The sequence below is a fragment of the Dendrobates tinctorius genome, unplaced genomic scaffold, assembly GCF_039654945.1.
Source record: "Dendrobates tinctorius isolate UK_male_01 unplaced genomic scaffold, ASM3965494v1 ptg000008l, whole genome shotgun sequence".
NCBI lineage: Eukaryota > Metazoa > Chordata > Amphibia > Anura > Dendrobatidae > Dendrobates > Dendrobates tinctorius.
In genome coordinates this window covers 68,514,647-68,534,231 of record NW_027361676.1, presented here as the reverse complement: position 1 = coordinate 68,534,231, position 19,585 = coordinate 68,514,647, and the positions used below count along the sequence as shown (strand labels likewise).

At 40.7% G+C, this 19,585-nt stretch overlaps 1 protein-coding gene across 2 annotated transcripts in view; it reads left to right on the top strand.

Annotated features, from left to right (window-relative positions):
* Positions 1 to 19,585, top strand: part of LOC141092168 (cytochrome P450 3A29-like) — a 107,833-nt gene that overhangs the window by 738 nt on the left and 87,510 nt on the right. For both annotated transcript variants that reach the window (XM_073578140.1, XM_073578149.1), the window contains exons 2-6: positions 5,979 to 6,072; positions 8,248 to 8,300; positions 8,469 to 8,568; positions 8,645 to 8,758; positions 14,717 to 14,805. In XM_073578140.1, the coding sequence (XP_073434241.1) occupies positions 5,979 to 6,072; positions 8,248 to 8,300; positions 8,469 to 8,568; positions 8,645 to 8,758; positions 14,717 to 14,805 (450 nt within the window). The remainder of the gene's footprint in view (positions 1 to 5,978; positions 6,073 to 8,247; positions 8,301 to 8,468; positions 8,569 to 8,644; positions 8,759 to 14,716; positions 14,806 to 19,585) is intronic.

The window sequence follows — 19,585 nt, the reverse complement described above, 5'->3', positions numbered from 1 at the left end:
TGTGACCACTCTGTGCAGAGTTAGAGCCGTGCCATGCCCAAAAGACAGGCAGGTAGTTGCTACCTGTTAGTGTTTATGCACTTTCTTTGTTGTTATACCCTTTTAATGAACACTTTTCTCTTCTCTTTTTAATGAGAATCTGTAGCCCCCAAAATTCTATTTGACTGCAGATGAGTGTACACATGCAGAAGTGCAGCCTGTCAGTCAGTGTGCATGGGAATGATTGCATTTGTACTCACAGCCCGATAATGTGAAGCGAGCGGCTGCAGGGAGAATAAAACATGATTTTCTCCATCTAGCATTTAAACCACCTAGACAGCATTTAAATACTATTTAACTTCAGATTACCCTTGTATATGCAATTAAATAGTGTTTTTGAAGGGGTCTGGTTCCCTTTTATAAAATATTTATTAGGAGGTCATACAGGATATACTGTACAGTCTTTATTATTAGCACAGTGCCCTGATCAAACCTTAATCCCTTTACCCCCCAATGTGGTTTGCATGTTAATGACCAGGTCAATTTTTTCGATTCTGACCAGTCTCACTTTATGAGGTAATAACTCTGGAATGCTTCAACGGATCCCACTGATTCTGAGATTATTTTTTCATGATTGTAGTTCATGATATTGGTAAAATGTCTTCGCTATAACTTGCGCTTATTTGTGAATAAATGGAAATTTGGCAAAAATTTAGCAATTTTCAAACTTTGAATTGTTATGCCCTTAAATCAGAGAGATGTGTCACTCAAAATAGTTAATACCGTAAGTAACATTACTCACATGTCTACTTTACTTCAGTACAATTTTTGATTCAAAATTTTTTTGTTAGGAAGGATTAAAAGTGGACCAGTGATTTCTCCTTTTTCCAACAAAATTTACAAAACTGTTTTTTAGGGACCACCTCACATTTTAAGTGACTTTGAAGGGTCTATTTGTTAGAAAATACCCAAAAGTGACACCATTATAAAAACTGCACCCCTTAAGGTGCTCAAAACTACTTCACAAAGTTTATTAACCCTTCAGATGCTTCACAGGAATTTTTGGAATGAAAAAATGAATATTTAACTTTTTTTCACAAAAAAATTACTTCAGATCCAATTTTTTTTATTTTGACAAGGGTAACAGGAAAAAAATGGACCCCAAAATTTGTTGTGCAATTTCTCCTGAGCATGCTGATACCCCATATGAGTGAAATAACTACTGTTTGGGTGCATGGTAGACCTCGAAAGGGAAGGAGCGGCATTTGACTTTTTGAATACAAAATTTGCTGTATCAGTTGGCGGACGCCATGTCGCGTTTGGAGAGCATCTGCTGTGCTTAATGGGAATCTGTCACCCCATTTTAGTCCTTTCAGCTGCCAGCACAGCCATCAGGGGCTTATCTACAGCATTCTGTAATGCTGTAGATAAGCCCCTGATGTAACGTGAAAGATAAGAAAAACAAGTTAGATTATACTCACCCTGGGGTCCGGTCCGGTCCAATGGGTGTCGCGGTACGGTCCAGCGCCTCCCATTTTCATACGATGCCGTCCTCCTTCTTACTTCTGCCATGACTCCTGCGCAGGCGTACTTTATCTGCCCTATTGAGGGCAGAGTAAAGTACTGCAGTGCGCAGGAGCCACGGCAGAACACACATGTGTTTCACAGAAGTTTATAGCACTGAGCTGTGAAAATTAAAAAAAAAACACATTTTCCCAACAATAATGTTATTTTAGCCCAAATTTTGCATTTTCATAAGGGTAACAGGAGAAATTGCACCAAATAATACGTAGTGCAATTTCTTCTGAGTACATCGATACCCCATATGAAGGAGAAAACTACTGTTTGGGCGCATGGCAGGGCTCGGAAGGGAAGGAGAGTCATTTGACTTTTTTAATGCAAAATTTCCTGGAATAATTAGCAGTCATCATGTTTCATTTGAAAAGCTGCTGATGTGCCTAAACAGTGGAAACCCCCCACAAGTGTTAGGTGTCAGGTTCCTGCCTCTGCACAGCAGGAATCCCAAGCCTTGCCATCTGCGGTCTCCCATTCCTCTCCAGCTGCAGAGGAGCCTGCTCAGCAAAGACGTCGTTCTCTGCATCTTGCTCAGTCTACTACTGTTGGCTTAGTTACTGCTGCTAATCAGGGTTCATTTATAGTAACCTGCAATAACCAGCAGCGAGCACCTCCTGGGACTAAGTCCTTCTTTCGGTCCACTAAGCATGCCCGTGGGATGTCCTCTCATTGGAGGTCTGAGGTCACATGCTCAGGTCCTATTGCTGCTCCCATTGGACCACTAGGAAGGTCCCGGAAGGACGCTGCTATAAAAGAGCCGCATGGCCATGCACTAGTATAGACTCAAATACTTATGGAGTGCATGATGATGGATGCATGTATCTGGTGACTGACTCCTTATGAAACCCCTACTCTTGGTTGTGTCTGTTGTTAGGGTTTAACAGTTAGAGTCAGCGACTGTCAGTGACTAGTGTATATGCCATAGTGCAGTCCAGTCTTCTGCACACTAGCGTCCGATGATGTCGCCCACTGCAGGGCACTATCGTACCGCGACAAGTGACAGCCACACCTGTGCAACGCCTTTCGCAACCTGTGCGGTTATCTGGCCCAATCCTTTGAGATTAGTGGCGTCCGCCTGAGCGGCACTGTGCACACTTGCACGCGTTATCTATTTTAGTAACACTTGCTGGCACCGCAGTTGCGGTGCCGAGCACTAGCAGTCTAGATGGACTCCAGTCCTGTGGTCTAAGGGCCGAGTCCTGTAACCTTACGCTATGCGCTTCCTCTGCCAAGTCCTGTGGCGTTAACAGGCTCCGGCGTTTCTTTCAGTGGCTCTGTGAAGTAACAGAGTTCGCTCCTGTGCACACCGGGTCAGTGGTTAACCCGCCGGTGTTCACTTAGTACTCCGCCATTACTAAGCAGCAGTTTTCCATCTCCGCACGGTGGACCCCGGGTTGCGATCGCACTTCCTTATATTTTATATTTAGTGCAATCCGAAACCCTAACAAAAGTGACCCCATTTTGGAAGCTAGACCCTTCAAGGAATGTATTTAGATGTGTGGTGAGCCCCCAGATGCTTCACAGAAGTTTACAACGCTGAGCCGTGAAAATAAAAAAAATCACATTTTCTCAACAAAAATGTTATTTTGGCCCCAAATTTTGCATTTTCATAAGGGTAACAGGAGAAATTGCACCATACAATTTGTTGACCAATTTCTCCTGAGTACGCTGGTACTCCATATGTGAGGGAATACTACTTTTGCAAGTTCAGATTTTACTGGACTGTTTGAGGGTGCCATGTCACATTGGCAGAGCCCCTAAGGTGCCAGAACAGCAGAACCTGCCATAAGAGACCCCATTTTACAAACTCAAAGGACTCAAATCCAGCAGCTCTTGTGTACCAGGCGGAAGCTCTTCCCTGTGAGCTATTCCGTGCTAACCTAAATACTTGAACCTGTGTTATTCCTGATTGTCTCCACCCTAAGTTCCTGATTAGCTCCACCCTAAAACATACAAAACTTAAACAAAACGGTATAAATGAACTTTATCTTCTTACAAACACATTTGCTGCAGCTCTCATAAATCTGTTGTACTGTAACGCTGTCTGCCTGTAAGATGAAAGTTGAAGCTGAGAGGAACCTGCAGATGTGTCAGGTATAATAACACACAGCTCTGCAGTGAGATCAGGATATCAGAGAGCGACCATTACACATCACACTGATAACTCCCCCTTTCGCTTATTATAATCTTTGTAGGTGGAGTACCATGCAGTTCAGCATCTGGACTATAGTCCTGAGCAGCTCATTTTCATATAAGAAAAGCAAGGATTTCCCTGGAATAAGATATATCACAGAAAACAATGTATCATTTTATTCAGCTTCCAATGACCTAAGTGGGTCGCCCTCCCAGGGCTGTGGGGTACTCGGTACCGGGCCGGTCTCTCAGAGGGGATTGTAACAGCAGTGGTGACCCAGTCTGTGGCCCTGGGCGCCCATGTAAAAGGGGTTGAGTTGGGAATAAAGTTTATAAGTGATTTGTGACACCACTTGTGGTGTTCGGCAAGGGAGGTGTTAAGCCGACGCTGCAAGCAGATCCTCTGGGACAGATGGTGTAGTGCAGCAATGATGTTGTAGCCCTCCACAGGTAGGGCTGTTGGTCCCAGGGCAGTGTAAGGGAAGTGACACGTAGATGGTGTAGTGTCAGGCGCAAGGGATGTAGCAGTGCTGGGCAGGTTGGCGCCGGAATAAGCGGAGAACACCAGGGCATGTAGTTCCAAAGCTTTACTCACAGTCTGTTGCAGGTACAGGTGCCCGCATCCGTGCCGTGTCCTCCGGGTCAGGAGCTCAGCCAACTTCCAGACAAGATGAAGTACTCCTTTCCAACACTCCGCCAACATATGTGCCTTTTCTGAACGTCTCCTCTTAAAGCGCCTAAGTATGAAGTACTCTCAGTATTGAGTTACACTGGAGTGCCTCCTGTCAGATGTTCCTATGAACCTACTTGTACGGCAGACAGCTGTAGCCTGCTTCGGGGACTCCTTGCTACTAAGTCCCGGCTCACTATTATGTTGCTGTTGTGCCCCCAAGTCTTTTTGTGGGAATAAAGTGGTCACTACTTCTATTCCTCCGGTGTCTGCTGCAGGACCATTAGTATCTGTACAACCTCGGGGACCGGACCCTGGCCTTGCGCTTAGAACTTGAAAAGGGTTCTCCTCTAACCCTGGTCCTTGTTCTCTTATTCTCCTCACGATCCGTTCTAATCCTTCTTCCCAATGGAGAATCAAGCTTCCTTTCTCTGTCTCCTTCCTGTGCCAGCAGACCCAGATCACTGTGGCCTGCTGCAGCACTTCCTTCTTCCATCCCTCTCCCGGGGATCTTCTCTGTCTCACACTCCGTCCGTCTACATCCTCACTCTCTGACTGAATGAATGACTGACTGACTAATTCAACTCTTCCCGCTCTTTTGTGGCAACTAAACTCCACCCACCTCCCAGCACGTTTCGTGTTCCAAGCAGGGAGCCACCAATGGGTGCTTTGCTATACTCCAAGCAGGGAGCCGCCGAAGGTGCTTTGCTACACTACTTTGTGGTGTTGGTGGTGCAAGTGTTGGAGCGTGGTCAGGAGTCTCCACCTTACCTGGATAGTGGAGTACCACACCTCAGGAGGAGGTGCAGTACCTCTGTGGCGACTGAACCCTCAGGGGCGCCACATAAGCGCCCATAGACTTAGGATAGTTGATCTTACTGACAGATTCACTTTAAGGCACATTAAGGAATGCCACAGCTCATCATGAATCTCATCAGGGGCATTACCAATGTGAGACATATAGATAAGGATAACAGAGAGCAGCCGTTACATAACACACTGGTAACACAAATTTTACATAAGCTCTGTAGGCAGATTTATGTGAGCCTCACTAACTTTCCTTAAAAGGAACCTTTCACCTCAATGAAAACTCTATTAACCTGCATGTATAGGTATATTTTGCAGATAAATTGAGTATAAATCCTGTTTAGTGGTTTACTGAAGCAAGCAGCTACAGGGAGGAAAAATGAAGTTGTATTCTCCCTGTAGCTTCTTGCTCCCAGTCATTGAATGTTGCAGGCAGCTATTACAGTCATCGCTCGCTACACTGTGAGCACGTTGTAATCATTCCTCTGCACTTTGATTGACAGCCTGTTCTGTTGTGTGTGTGAAAGAGGGCTGTCAGCTGAACAACAGGTTGGCCAACAGCTATCTGTTGTGTATGGGCAGCATATGATGTGTGAGGATCCAATCTGTCACACAAATAATATGATTGTTAATGATTTCACAAATATTCAGACGCAGATTCATTGGATATGACAATTCCCTTTGTAAAACTGATTGCACTTGATGCTATTAGTTAATAGTAAAATGACTAGGAATGGTCTAATATTCGAAATATGAGTCAATAATCATTATCAATGGATAAAATATGATAATAAGAATAAAAATCTTTTTCCAGTTACACGATCTGGCCATACCGAATATTCAAAAAATACGGAATACCCGGTCCTAGACCCCTACCATTTATTGGAACTTTTCTTGGAAACAAAAATGTGAGTATAAAGACAAAATATTTGATTAAAGGGGATTACCGGATAAAAATAATATACAGAAATAAGCTTTAAAGTGAACTTGTCAGCTGATTCATGCTGCCTAAACCACACTCTGGGGTCTCAGAGAAAATATACGTCAAACATCTGGCTGGGGACCACAGCTGGACACGAGACTAGTCCAGCACTGCCCCTGGCCGACTCTTCCCAGCGCTTCTGCAAGTGATTGACAGTTCTCGCCCACAGTGAGAGACCTGCCAGTCACCTAGAGCAGTGCTGGTAGAAGGATTTTCTATCTTCTGCCGGAACATTTAAGATAAAAATTACCTGGCTGCAGTTGTGCAGCCTGTCTGGATCCCCTGGTATCTGCTCCATCAGTCACAACACATTTCTGGCACTGCGCTCCAGCAAGTGACCAGTGCAGCTTGTGAAGGAGGCTCACTGCTTATATAGCTAAACTAGCTGTTCTCTGACTTTGCGTCAACTGATGGAGAGGAAAGTTGGCTTAGCTTTTAAAATGAGCAGCCAGGAGATCTTCATGAGTAAAAGTAAATAAAGGTAAATAAAGCGTAAAGGCTAAGAGAGAGCGTATTGGAATAGGAACCCCCCAGGAAGAAGCGATACGTGAAACGTGCGTCGGGGATCTGCACTGTCTCTACCAGGTCATATACCCTCTCTCTTAGCCTTTGCACTTTACTTACCTTTATTTACTTTTGCTGCTCTAATGTCTTGCTGTGCTATATATGTATGTAGGGGATATTGATCCTTGGGATTATATGTATAATAGCACCTTATGAATACTTATGTGGCTGCTGTAGTCTATTTAGACAAGTTCATTTATAAGCACTATGTAATTTATGCAGCTTATGTTAATGACATGTATAACCCTTTGTATACATCCAGCGGCTTCAAGTTACAGCTTTATTAGAATTAAGCCTTGATTAGATTACTGATATATTTACCCTTTGCATGCGGACTATCAGACTCACAGAAAGCTACTCAGTACTTAGGAGTGTTTACTCCTACTGTTTGTATTAATATATGCATTTCTTGATCAGGACATCCTATATTGAAATAGGCTCTTGGGTGTTCCTCTTTGATTTGTCTGCAACTATGGTAATTAGGAACTGGTATATGTCTCTTGTAGGCAGTCTTTTTGTAATTGTGTCTCTATTTTTATCTTATCTATTTTAGAATTATTTGTGAATAAAGATTTTTGTATTTTATTTGGCCTATGCTCCCTTGTTCTGTTTTGGATTGTTATATATTTGGGAAGTGCCATAAAACCAAGCGTCCTCTTGTAAGTTACACAATAAGAATAATCATAATGAGACCTTTAATCAGTGAGTGCCGAACTTCCAGGATACGGAAGATTAGAAATGACTGTTTTATGAATGATTAACCTGAATTACCAAAGCACATAAAAATTCAAAATTGGCTCCATGGACAGATTTGCACAAGCATCATAACTTAATTAGGTCCCCGGAGTAGTAAGATATTCATCTTTTCACCCTTAAACATGGGTTTGGCAATCACTGCAGGGGTCTCTGTGTTGTTCAAGTAGCTGCAGGGTGGGGAATGTTGCCTACACTTAGCACTTGTTTAGACAAGGGTATTATATGGACATATGCCGTATGAGTAAAAATCGGACAACACGCTGACCAATGTAATTCAATAGGACTGTTCAGGTGACAGTTCTTTTCCATGTCTGTGTTAAAAAAAAATCTGTATTTCAGATGAGACTCACCAATTCAAGTCTATTGGTCCTCCCCAAAAAATCGTATCCCACATGGACCATCTACAGTATACAGCATATGAATTTTTAAGGACACCTTTTCATTTTTAACATTGGATACAATATTTGGTTATGGACGTCTTGAAATGTTGATGTATAAATACAGATGGCACAGGGTTCTCACACAGATGTAAAATACAGACACATGAATGAAAATCATAGGAGCTTTCTGGATAAAAATCTGACAACTTTTCATATGTTCAACTGACCCAGGTCTTAGTGCAGATCACGTCCATGTTTTGTGAGGACAATGACAGCTTCCTTCATCCATCAGTAATAGCCATCTAACCTAGTGTGCATCAGCCAATGTCTTTAGGTTGGAAATTATCATTCCTTTAATTACTACTTGTGAGTAAAGCAAATATATTTTTTATTTGTTTTAGGGAGTTGCAACATTTGACTTGGAATGTTTTAAAAAATTTGGAAAAATATGGGGGTAAGTGAAAACTGTAATGCATGTAAATGAAAGTGATTAATATATACTGGAAATGTAATTACTATATAATCTCATCACTGATGTACACGACTGAGACTGGTCAACTTCTACTTGATAAATGTAAGCAGTCAAGTCTCAGTATCTGAACACTTCTGTTTTCTGTACCAGGTTCTTTGATGGGAGGCAGCCGGTGCTGGCGGTAATGGATCCCGCAATCATTAAGTCCATCCTAGTTAAGGATTGCTATACTATATTTACCAACAGAAGGGTGAGTACAAATCCTGGAATGATATTTCTGGTAATTCTTGTTATTTATATTAATTAAAAAAATTGCTTCTTTTTAGAATTTTGGCCTTAATGGCCCTCTAGAATCTGCTGTGGCAATTGCTGCTGATGAACAATGGAAAAGGATCCGGACAGTGTTGTCACCAACCTTCACCAGCGGTAAACTTAAGCAGGTAAAATATCTAGATAGATCATAATATAAAAAAGCATATTGCTTATACTGCTCACTGGAAGTAGAGTAGGCTCCCAGTTATCTGACAAATCTAGGTACATGACAAAAAAACGAGTTCTCATGCCAAAATGTTGTTTTTTCGCACTGCTTTTTTCTGCAGGTGTCTGCATCAAAATATTCAGTAGCAATCATCTATGATTATTGCATTTTTGCTGCATTTTTTAATGCTTTTCCCCTTTTCTGGCGCATTTTGGTGCAGATACACTTTTAATGTACTTAAAATAATTTCATTTTTACATATTCTCATTATCCCCATAGAAAAAAACACACCAAAAATTGTTTAATAGAATCTTTACTGCTTTCTTCCATTGGACGTAATATTCCATACATGTGCCCTGGGCCTTTTTGACCATGGACTTAATATTACGTTTGGGCGATCGGCCGTGCACACGGGGGGGTGACACCCCAGTGACACAGCTGACACTTGGCACTAAGTTCCAAGAGTGGTCACAGACTGCTCCCAGCACTTTAACCCCCGAAATGCTGCGATCGAACACGACAACCCCTCGGCATGATGCGGGGTCCCGATCGCTGCCATGTTGACCTGATGTCGTCATGACAACATCCGGATCACCAGAGCTAAGAAACTTCCTGATCATGCACTGCATGGTGTCAGTGCATTAAGTGCAGCACTGACAGCTTCTATAGTATGCAGATGCTGCTTCATCTGCATGCTAGAGAAGCAATTAGCCTGCAAAAAATGATTGTCCCATAGTGGTGCAAAATGTAAAAGTTAGAAAAAAGTTTTAAAAAAATTAAATAATAATTGTAAAAATATTTAAGAAAAAAATAAAAAATAATTATAAAAAATAAATATATAAATTAAATAAATAAATATATATTCTATCACTAAATAAATATTTGAATGAAAAAAAATAAACAATAAAAGTACACATATTTGGTATTGCCGCATCCATAACGACCTTCTCTATAAAAATGTCCCACTAGTTAACCCCTTTAGTGAACACCATAAAAAATAAATAAAAAACGAGGCAAAAACAATGCTTTATCATCATACCACAGAACAAAAAGTGGAATAACACGCAATCAAATAGATGAATATAAATAAACATGGTACCACTGAAAACGTCATCTTGTCCCGCAAAAAACAGGATGCCAGCATCATCAGTGAAAAAATAAAAATATTATAGCTCTCAGAATAAAGTGATGGAAAAATAATTATTTTTTCTATAAAATAGTTTTTATTGTATAAAAGTGCCAAAACATAAAAAAAATATAAATGAGGTATCGCTGTAATCGTACTGACCCAAAAAATAAAACTGCTTTATCAATTTTATCACACGCGGAACGGTATAAACACCCCCCAAAAGAAATTCATGAATTGTTGGTTTTGTTCATTCTGCCTCCCAAAAATCAAAATAGAAAGCGATCAAAAAGTGTCATGTGCCCAAAAATGGTACCCACAAAAAACAAGACCTTACATGACTCTGTGGGCCAAAGTATGGAAAAATTATAGCTCTCAGAATGTGGTGATGCAAAAACTATTTTTTGCAATAAAAAGCGTCTTTTAGTTTGTGACAGCTGCCAAACATAAAAACCCGCTATAAGGCCTCTTTCACACGTCCTGACATTTCTGATCTGGAGATGTCAGTGTCCGTGTGTGTAATACTTTCGGCACACGTGTGGCATCCCTGTGCCGCATCAGTACCACACGGACAAGCACCAGGGAAGAAATGTTTTGTGGCCCGTGCTGACATGTCAGTGTGTTTTGCCCACGGATACACGGTTGTGGAAACACACTGACGTGCACAGACCCATTCACTTGAATAGGCAAACAGCACTGCGTTCCTTCCGATTCTCTCCATATGGATAAGTAGTACTTTACAGCCACATATGGGGTATTGCCACGTTCAGTAGAAATTGTGGGACAAATTTTGGTGCAATTTTTACTCACTTCTTGTGTAAAAATGTAAAATATTTGGGTAAAACAAAATTTTGGTTGTAAAAATGTAGTTATTTTGTCTTCACTGCCCAATGGTATGAAATTCTGTGACATACCCATTGTGTCAATATGATCACTGCACTCCTAGATAAATTCATTGAGAGGTGTAGTTCATAAAATGTTGTCACTTATGGGGGGTTCTGCTGTTCTGGCACCTCATGGGCTCTCCCAGTGGGTCATAGCACCTGCAAACCATAACAGTAAAATCTGGTGCTCCTTTCTTTCTGAGCTTTGCACTGTCACTGTACCTGAAAAATATTTCCCAATTACATGTAGGGAATTGGCACACTCAGGAAAAAATGGACCTCAGTCCATTCCCTATTAGCCCTTAGAAAAATTAAAAACTTGGGGTTAAAACAACATTTTAGTGGTAGAAATGTAATTTATTCTTTCTTCACTGCTCAGTGGTATAAAATTCTGTAAGGCACATGTGGTGTTAATGATCTCTGCACCTCTAGATGAATTCATTGGGGAGTGTAGTTTGTAAAATGAGTTCACATATAGGTGGTTTCTGCTGTTCTGGCACCTCAGGGGCTCTGCCAATGTGAATGGCACCCTCAAACCATTCCAGCAAAATCTGAACTCCAATATGGTGGTTCTTCCCTACTGAGCTTTGCACTATGCCTCAAAAGTAGTATTCCCCAACATATGGGGTATCAGCGCACTCAGGAGAAATTGCACAACATCTTTTGGGGTCCAATTTCTCCAGTTACCCTTGGGAAAATAAAAAATTGGGGGCTAAAAAAATATTTTTTTTGGAAAAAAAAGTTGTTTTTCTTTCACTGCCGGGCATTGTAAACTTTAGTGAAACACTTGGGTCTTTAAAGTTCTCACCACACATCTAGCTAAGTTCCTTAGGGGGTCTATTTTCCAAAATGGAGTCACTTGTGGGGGGTTTCTACTGTTTAGGCATATCAGGGATTCTGCAAACATAACATGACGCCCACAGACGATTCCATCAAACGTCTTTACTTCCCTTCTGAGCCCCAACGTGTGCCCAAACAGTGGTTTTCTCCCACATATGGGGTACCAGTGTATTCAGGACAAGCTGGACAGCAACTACTGGGGTCCAGTTTCTCCTGTTACCCTTGGGAAAATAAAAAAATTGGGGGCTAAAAAAATCATTTTTTGTGGAAAAAAATGATTTTTTTTTCACAGCCTGGCATTATAAATTTTAGGTCTACTTTCCAAAATGGGGTCACTTTTGGGGGGGTTCCACTGTTTAGGCACATCAGGGGCTCTTCAAATGCGACATGGCGTCCGATTTCAATTCCAGACAATTTTGCACTGAAAAAGTAAAACGGCGCTCCTTCCCTTCGGAGCTCTGCTACGCATCCAAGCAGTCGTTTACCCCCACATCTGGGGTATCAGCATACTCAGGACAAATTGCACAATAACTGTTAGGGTCCAATTTCTTCTGTTACCCTTGGTAAAATAAAAAATTGGGGGCAAAAAGATCATTTTTGTGGAAGAAATATAAATTTTTATTTTCATGGCTCTACATTCTAAACTTCTGTGAAGCACTTGGGGGTTCAAAGTGCTCACCACACATCTAGATAAGTTCCTTAAGGGGTCTAGTTTCTAAAATGGTTTCACTTGTGGGGGGTTTCAACTGCTTAGGCATATCAGGGGCTCTCCAAATACGACATAGCATCAGATCTCAATTCCAGCTAATTTTGCATTGAAAAGTCAAAAGGCGCTCCTTCCCTTCCGAGCTCTGCCATGAGCCTAAACAGTGGTTTACCCCACATATGGGGTATCAGCGTACTCAGGATAAATTGCAGAACAACTTTTGTGGTCCAATTTCTCCTGTTACCCTTGATAAAATTAAAAAAGTGGATCTGAAGTAATTTTTTTGTGAAAAAAGTTAAATGTTAAGTTTTTTTTAAACATTCCAAAAATTCCTGTGAAGCACCTGAAAGGTTAATAAACATCTTAAATGTGGTTTTGAACACCTTGAGGGGTGCAGTTTTTAGAACGGTGTCAGTTTTGGGTATTTTCTGTCATAGAGGCCCCTCAAAGTGACTTCAAATGTGATGTGGTCCCTAAAAAAAAAATGGTGTTGTAAAATTGAGAAATTGCTGTTTAATTTTTTAACCCTGATAACTTCCTAACAAAAAAATGTTTTTTTGTCCAAAATTGTACTGATGTAACGTAGACATGCAGGAAATGTCATATATTAAGTATTTTATGTGACATTTCTCTGTGATCTAAGAGCATGAACATTCCAAGTTGGAAAATTGTGAAATTTTCAGTTTTCACCAAATTTCCGCTTTTTTTTCACAAATAAACGCAAGTCATATCAAAGAAATTTTACCAACGTGAAGTACAATATGTCATGAAAAAAACATTATCAGAATCACAGGCATCCATTAAAGCGTTCCAGAGTTATTTCCTCATAAAGTGACAGTGGTCAGAATTGTAAAAATTGGCCCGGTCATTAACGTGCAAACCACTCTTGGGGGTTAAGGGGTTAAATGTACAGTTGGCATGAGATTTTGTTAAAAACCACCCACCTTTTGCTTTGTTAAATGTATCAGATTTTCTGCATAAAACAGTGCAGCGTTTACACTACATTGGAACATGGCATAATATGTCAGAATAAGAATGTACAGTTCATTCTCTATATTTACCATGTTACTTCATCTTTTACCTCACATACCAATAACTCTGAAGGATGCTGCATCCTTATATAAGAACTAATATATGAACAGCAGTTTTACTGACAAGTTTGACAACATAGAGTTCTCCTACACATTTCCCTTCATGCATCAAATTTATTGTCAATCCCTACTGCCTGCTCTTGCATATACATATTACACATGCAGCCCTATGCAAATAGCCTTTTCAGAGAGAAAGAGGACAGTATCTGTAGTGCCACTTATTATATGTAGTTATCCTAAAAGTCATTATGAACCCTTTAACAAGCCTTATCAAATGACCTACAATAAGAAACCTCACGAGAGACTGCATTTGCATACATGTACTTTTTGATAATTGCCACTCATCATTGCAAAGCAAGGAGTCTGATTTAGCTGGGTGAGAGGCCTGTGACAGGTGATCTAAGGTAATTAGTCTCTAAGGTGGAGAGTGCCAAATTGGCGTAAGGAGACTAATAGGCCATGCAATGCTCCTCTAGGAATTTAAAAGTGCAAATAACCTGTTCAGAGATTTGGAACTCCACACAAGGAGAGACATTACCCCTTGAAGCCAATGTCCGAAGACCTCTCAGCGAACAAACACAGACCTCCTGCTTTGCACTGATGAGGGGCAAACACGCCTAAACACGTATTTGCAAATGTAGATTCTGGTTTGGCCTCAAAGCCTAAGTCATGTAGCAAGGCTGGTTATAGGGTAGTTATTGACTTTTATAATTGTTGCATCCATATAAATACTTTTATGCCTAAAAAAGGACAAAAGTATTCAAGGACTGATGCCTTTTTTGGCTAACTAGAAATTTATATTTGCTGGCTTCTAGAGCACAGAGACTGCTTCATCAGGCTGGCTTACAAATGAATGACTGAGTTAAGAGCACAAAATGATTACTACATCCAATAGCTAGAACTAGAATTCTAGTCATCTTCTTATCTAAAGATGCTATTTGCAGATTTAAATTACCAGAGAAACATTGCACATTCTATAAGTCTCCTTACGCCCACTTGTCATTCTCCACAAAGACAGATTTTACCCCTTAGAGCCAATATAGAGTCCTAAAAATTGCACTAATGAAAATAAAGTGCAAAAAATGTAGACTGTGTTCACATCTCTATTAGTAGCCTGAACAGATTTAATAAAAAAAAGTCTAAAAAATAGTGCAATATGCTAAGGATTGAACATTGTCATTTTTTTGTTTTTTAATTTCCTATGTGGGATGGAAATTGATTCTTTTTTGAACATACCCTATGTAAACTTAATATTCTCTCACCATCCTTACAGATGTTTCCAATAATCAAAGAATACGGAGAACTTTTAGTAAAGAATATTCATGAGAAAATTCCTAATAAAGAATCTTTAAATATGAAGAAGTAAGTACATAGTTTTATTACATTGTATCTGATCTGCAGCACAGCTGTTACCATGTCTCCTGGACAGATTCCTGTATATAAGCTACGTGGAAAACCATTCCTTCTAGTTGGGCTGCCCAGCTAAAGCCATATGCCACATATTAGTTCAGACAAGAAATATACCAACGTCAAAATTAACAGATATATTTTTGCCTATAGATATATCTGGATACTCAAAAGATTTGATTTACAAAATGAGTGTGGGCACTAGACACCTGTGAACATCTGTCTAGTGAGATCAAAATGGTCATCGTCTTGTTACACTGACAGAAACCTGTCCTTGGATGGTAATAACACAGATACTTGAGAGCATGTGCAGTAGGAAAGTCCGCCTCTTCCTACATGTGTAAGAAGATGAGCTGTAAGTGGATAGTTTGATCTAATACTGGAGGTACCACAGGTGCTGAGATAAGAAGATGCAGCTCACATTGCTGTCCACCCTGCCTATCTGATCTGCTACAGGAGGTACCAAGGGTGCTGAGGTATGAGGAAGCTGCTCACACTGCTCTGCAACCTATATATCTGATCTGCTACTGGAGGTACCAAGGGTGCTGAGGTAAGAGGAGGCTGATCACACTGCTGTGCAACCTATATATCTGATCTGCTACTGGAGGTACCATAGAATCATAGAATCATAGAATCGTAGAGTTGGAAGGGACCTCCTGGGCCATCTGGTCCAACCCCCTGCTCAAAGCAGGATTCGCTAAATCATCCCAGTCAGATGTCTGTCCAGCCTCTGTTTGAAGACTTCCATTGAAGGAGAACTCACCACTTCTCGTGGCAGCCTGTTCCACTCATTGATCACTCTAACTGTCAAAAAGTTTTTTCTAATATCTAATCTGTGTCTCTTCCCATTCAGTTTCATCCCATTGCTTCTAGTCTTTCCTTGTGCAAATGAGAATAAAGTTGATCCTTCTACAATGTGACAGCCCTTTAGATATTTGTAGACAGCTATTAAGTCTCCTCTCAGTCTTCTCTTTTGCAAACTAAACATTCCCAAATCCTGCAACCTTTCCTCATAAGACAGGGTTTGCAGACCGGTCACCATTCTGGTCGCTCTTTTCTGAACTTGCTCCAGTTTGTTGATGTCTTTTTTAAAATGTGGTGCCCAAAACTGGACACAATATTCCAGATGAGGTCTGACCAAAGAGGAGTAGAGGGAAATAATGACTTCACGTGATCTAGACTGTATGCTTCTGTTAATACATCCTAGAATTGCATTTGCCTTTTTTGCTGCTGCATCACACTGTTGACTCATATTCAGTCTGTGATCTATTAGTATACCCAAGTCTTTTTCACATGTGCTGTCACTTAGCCCTATTCCTCCCATTCTATATATGCTTTTTTCATTTTTATTGCCCAGATGTAGTACTTTGCATTTCTCCCTGTTAAAAACCATTCTGTTAGTTGCTGCCCACTTCTCCAGTTTATTTAAATCTTTTTGAATCCTCTCTCTCTCTTCTCTAGTATTAGCTATCCCTCCTAGCTTTGTGTCATCAGCAAATTTAATCAGTTTACCCTCAATTCCTTCATCTAAATCGTTGATAAAGATGTTGAACAATACAGGGCCCAGGACAGAGCCCTGTGGTACCCCACTTGAGACATTCTTCCAACTGGATGTACAGCCATTTACGACCACTCTTTGGGTTCGATCACTAAGCCAGTTATGAATCCACCTAACAGTTGCCTTGTCCATTCCATACTTAGTCATTTTTTCAATAAGGATTGTATGAGAGACTTTGTCAAATGCTTTGCTGAAGTCAAGATATACTATATCTACAGCATTTCCTTGATCCACCCAATCAGTGATACCGTCATAGAAGGAAATTAAGTTAGTCTGACATGACTTATTAGTTAGAAACCCATGCTGACTCTGTTTAATCACTTCATTCTTATCCAGGTATTGACATACATGTTGTTTAATAATTTGTTCAAAGATCTTTCCTGGTATAGAAGTCAGACTCACCGGCCTATAGTTGCCTGGGTCCACCTTATTCCCCTTTTTGAAGATAGGAACAACATTTGCTCTTCTCCAGTCTTCTGGCACTTCTCCTGTTCTCCAAGAATTTTCAAAGATTATGGAGAGGGGTTCAAAAATTTCTTCTGCTATCTCCTTCAGTACTCTGGGGTGTAATTCATCTGGACCTGGAGACTTGAATTCATTTAGGTTAGCTAAGTGTTTCCTCACTATCTTTCTGTTTATAGATATCCTGGATTCTTCTATTCCCTTAATAGGACAGTGAATAACAGTTGATGTTGCATTTCCTTTCTGAGAGAAAACAGATGCAAAATAGGAATTTAAAAGTTCAGCCTTCTCAACATCCTGTCTTACCATTTCATCATTTTCATCCTGTAAAAATCCTATAGCATCTTTGACTTTTCTTTTACTTTTGACATATCCCCAAAATCCTTTATTATTGCTTTTGACATCTCTTGCAAGCCTCAGTTCATTTTCAGCTTTAGCTAATCTGATTTGTGCCCTGCAGGTTCTGCAGACAGCATTATATTCTTCTTTAGATATGCCTCCCTCTTTCCATTTTATAAACATTTTTTTCTTCCTTTTTAGCATGTGCTTAAGTTCTGTGTTCATCCATCCTGGTTTCCTTAAATGCTTCCTATTCTTCCCTCTTTTCGGAATTGTTAACAACTGTGCTTTGAGAATTTCATTTTTCAAGATTTCCCATCCTTCCTGGACATTTTTGTCTTTAAGGATATCCAGCCATTGGATCCCTCCAATTCTCTTTCTGAATCCCTTAAAATCTGCCTTTCTGAAATCTAACCTTGACGTCTGAGTCTTCACAGGTCTTCCACCTCTAGTAATCCAAAATTCTAAAATAGCATGGTCGCTACCTCCTAGGGTCCCAGCCACTTTTACCTCCTCAACCATTTCCTCCCTGTTTATAAGGATTAGATCCAAGGTAGCAGTTCCCCTTGTTTTCTCCCTTACCTTTTGGAAGATAAAGTTGTCAGCAAGAGAGGATAAGAATTTCCTTGACCTGTTAGTTTTGCCTGAGAGAGATTCCCAACAAATGTCTGGATAGTTGAAATCTCCCATGACAACTATGTCATATTTTTTGGAGAACTTGGCCATCTGATGCATAAAGAGTTCATCTATATATTCGGCTTGCACAGGCGGCCTGTAGTAAATGCCTACAATGGTGTCCTTTCCATTGTTCTGTCCTTGTATTCTTACCCAAACAGTTTCCACAGAACTCCCAGTCTCTGAAGCTTCAATCTCTGTGCAGATATACGCATTTCGAACATACAATGCGACACCCCCTCCTTGTTTATCAAGTCTGTTTCTTGCAAATAAGTTGTATCCTTCTAGTCTTGTATTCCAATCATGTGTATTGTCCCACCAAGTTTCAGTGATTCCAATTACATCATATTTCTGTTCCTGTGTTAGTAGTTCCAATTCTCCTTGTTTGTTGCCCATGCTTTGTGCATTAGTATAGAAACATTTTAGTTTGTGATTGGTTTCTCTTTCTCCAATATTTTTATTAATTAGATTCTTTCGTCTTTGTTCTTCCTTTCCACTTCTAATAGCAGAGTTCCTAATAGCATTTGTCAGGTGTATGGCTTTTTCTGGTCTTTTGCTTCCCTTCCCATGTTGTTCTAGTTTAAAGCTCTCCTTACAAGTGTAGCAAGGCGACTTCCAAATACATGCTTTCCAGTCTTCGTAAGGTGCACCCCATCTCTAGCAAGTAGTCCATCGTATAAGTAGTTCACTCCGTGATCCAGAAATCCAAATCCTTGCTGACGGCACCATCGACGTAGCCAGTTGTTCACCTGCAGAATCTTATTCCACCTCCTTGTTCCATGGCCATCCACTGGGAGGATGGAAGAGAAGACCACCTGCGCTCCCAGTTCTTTCACTTTCTTGCCTAAGTCTTCAAAGTCTCTGCAGATGATTTCCAGGTCGTTTCTTGCGGTGTCATTTGTCCCCACATGTAGTAGCAGGAATGGGTAGTCATCTGTAGGTCTGAAGAGTCCTGATATCCTGTCAGACACATCTTTAATTTTTGCACCTGGAAGACAGCACATTTCTCTTGTAGTTATATCCGGTCTGCAGATAGCGGCCTCTGTTCCTCTCAGCAGGGAATCCCCCATGACCACCACTCTCCGTTTCTTCTTCACAACATTTTTCTTTCTCCATCCAGGAGGACTCTGAAGGCGTACAAGGTTGCTGTTTGTTGGCAAAGTCTTATCCTGATGTATTTCTTCATCGTTTTCCTGCGTGAGAGCCTGGTACTGGTTTCTGAGCAGTATGGGTGCTGACTGCCTCCTGATCCTCCTGCTTCTCTGGGTCACATGTCTCCATTCCTCTGTTTCTTCAGGTGTACTTCGAATTTCTTCTCTTTCTGTAACATGAAGAGATAATTCTGCTCTGTCCAAGAACTCTTCACCTTCCTTAATGATCTTCAACGTAGCTAACCTCTCTTCGAGATTTTGCAACTTTTCCTCCAACAGGGACACAAGCTTGCATTTGTGGCATGTGAAGTTTGGCTTTTCCACTGGTAAATCTGTGAACATGTAGCAAGAAATGCAGCTCACCAAATGGCTCCTGGCCTCTTCCATCTTGAGATTTCTTAAAAACGATGAAAGATGAGCCGATTTCCTCTTTTCAGCTGCAACCGCCAAAACCCAGTGATCGTTGAGCTCGCGGAGACTCTTCACTTATCCCAGAAGGCACTGGGAATATGCAAATGATCTCCTCAAGACTCTTCCCCTGGTTTTCCGA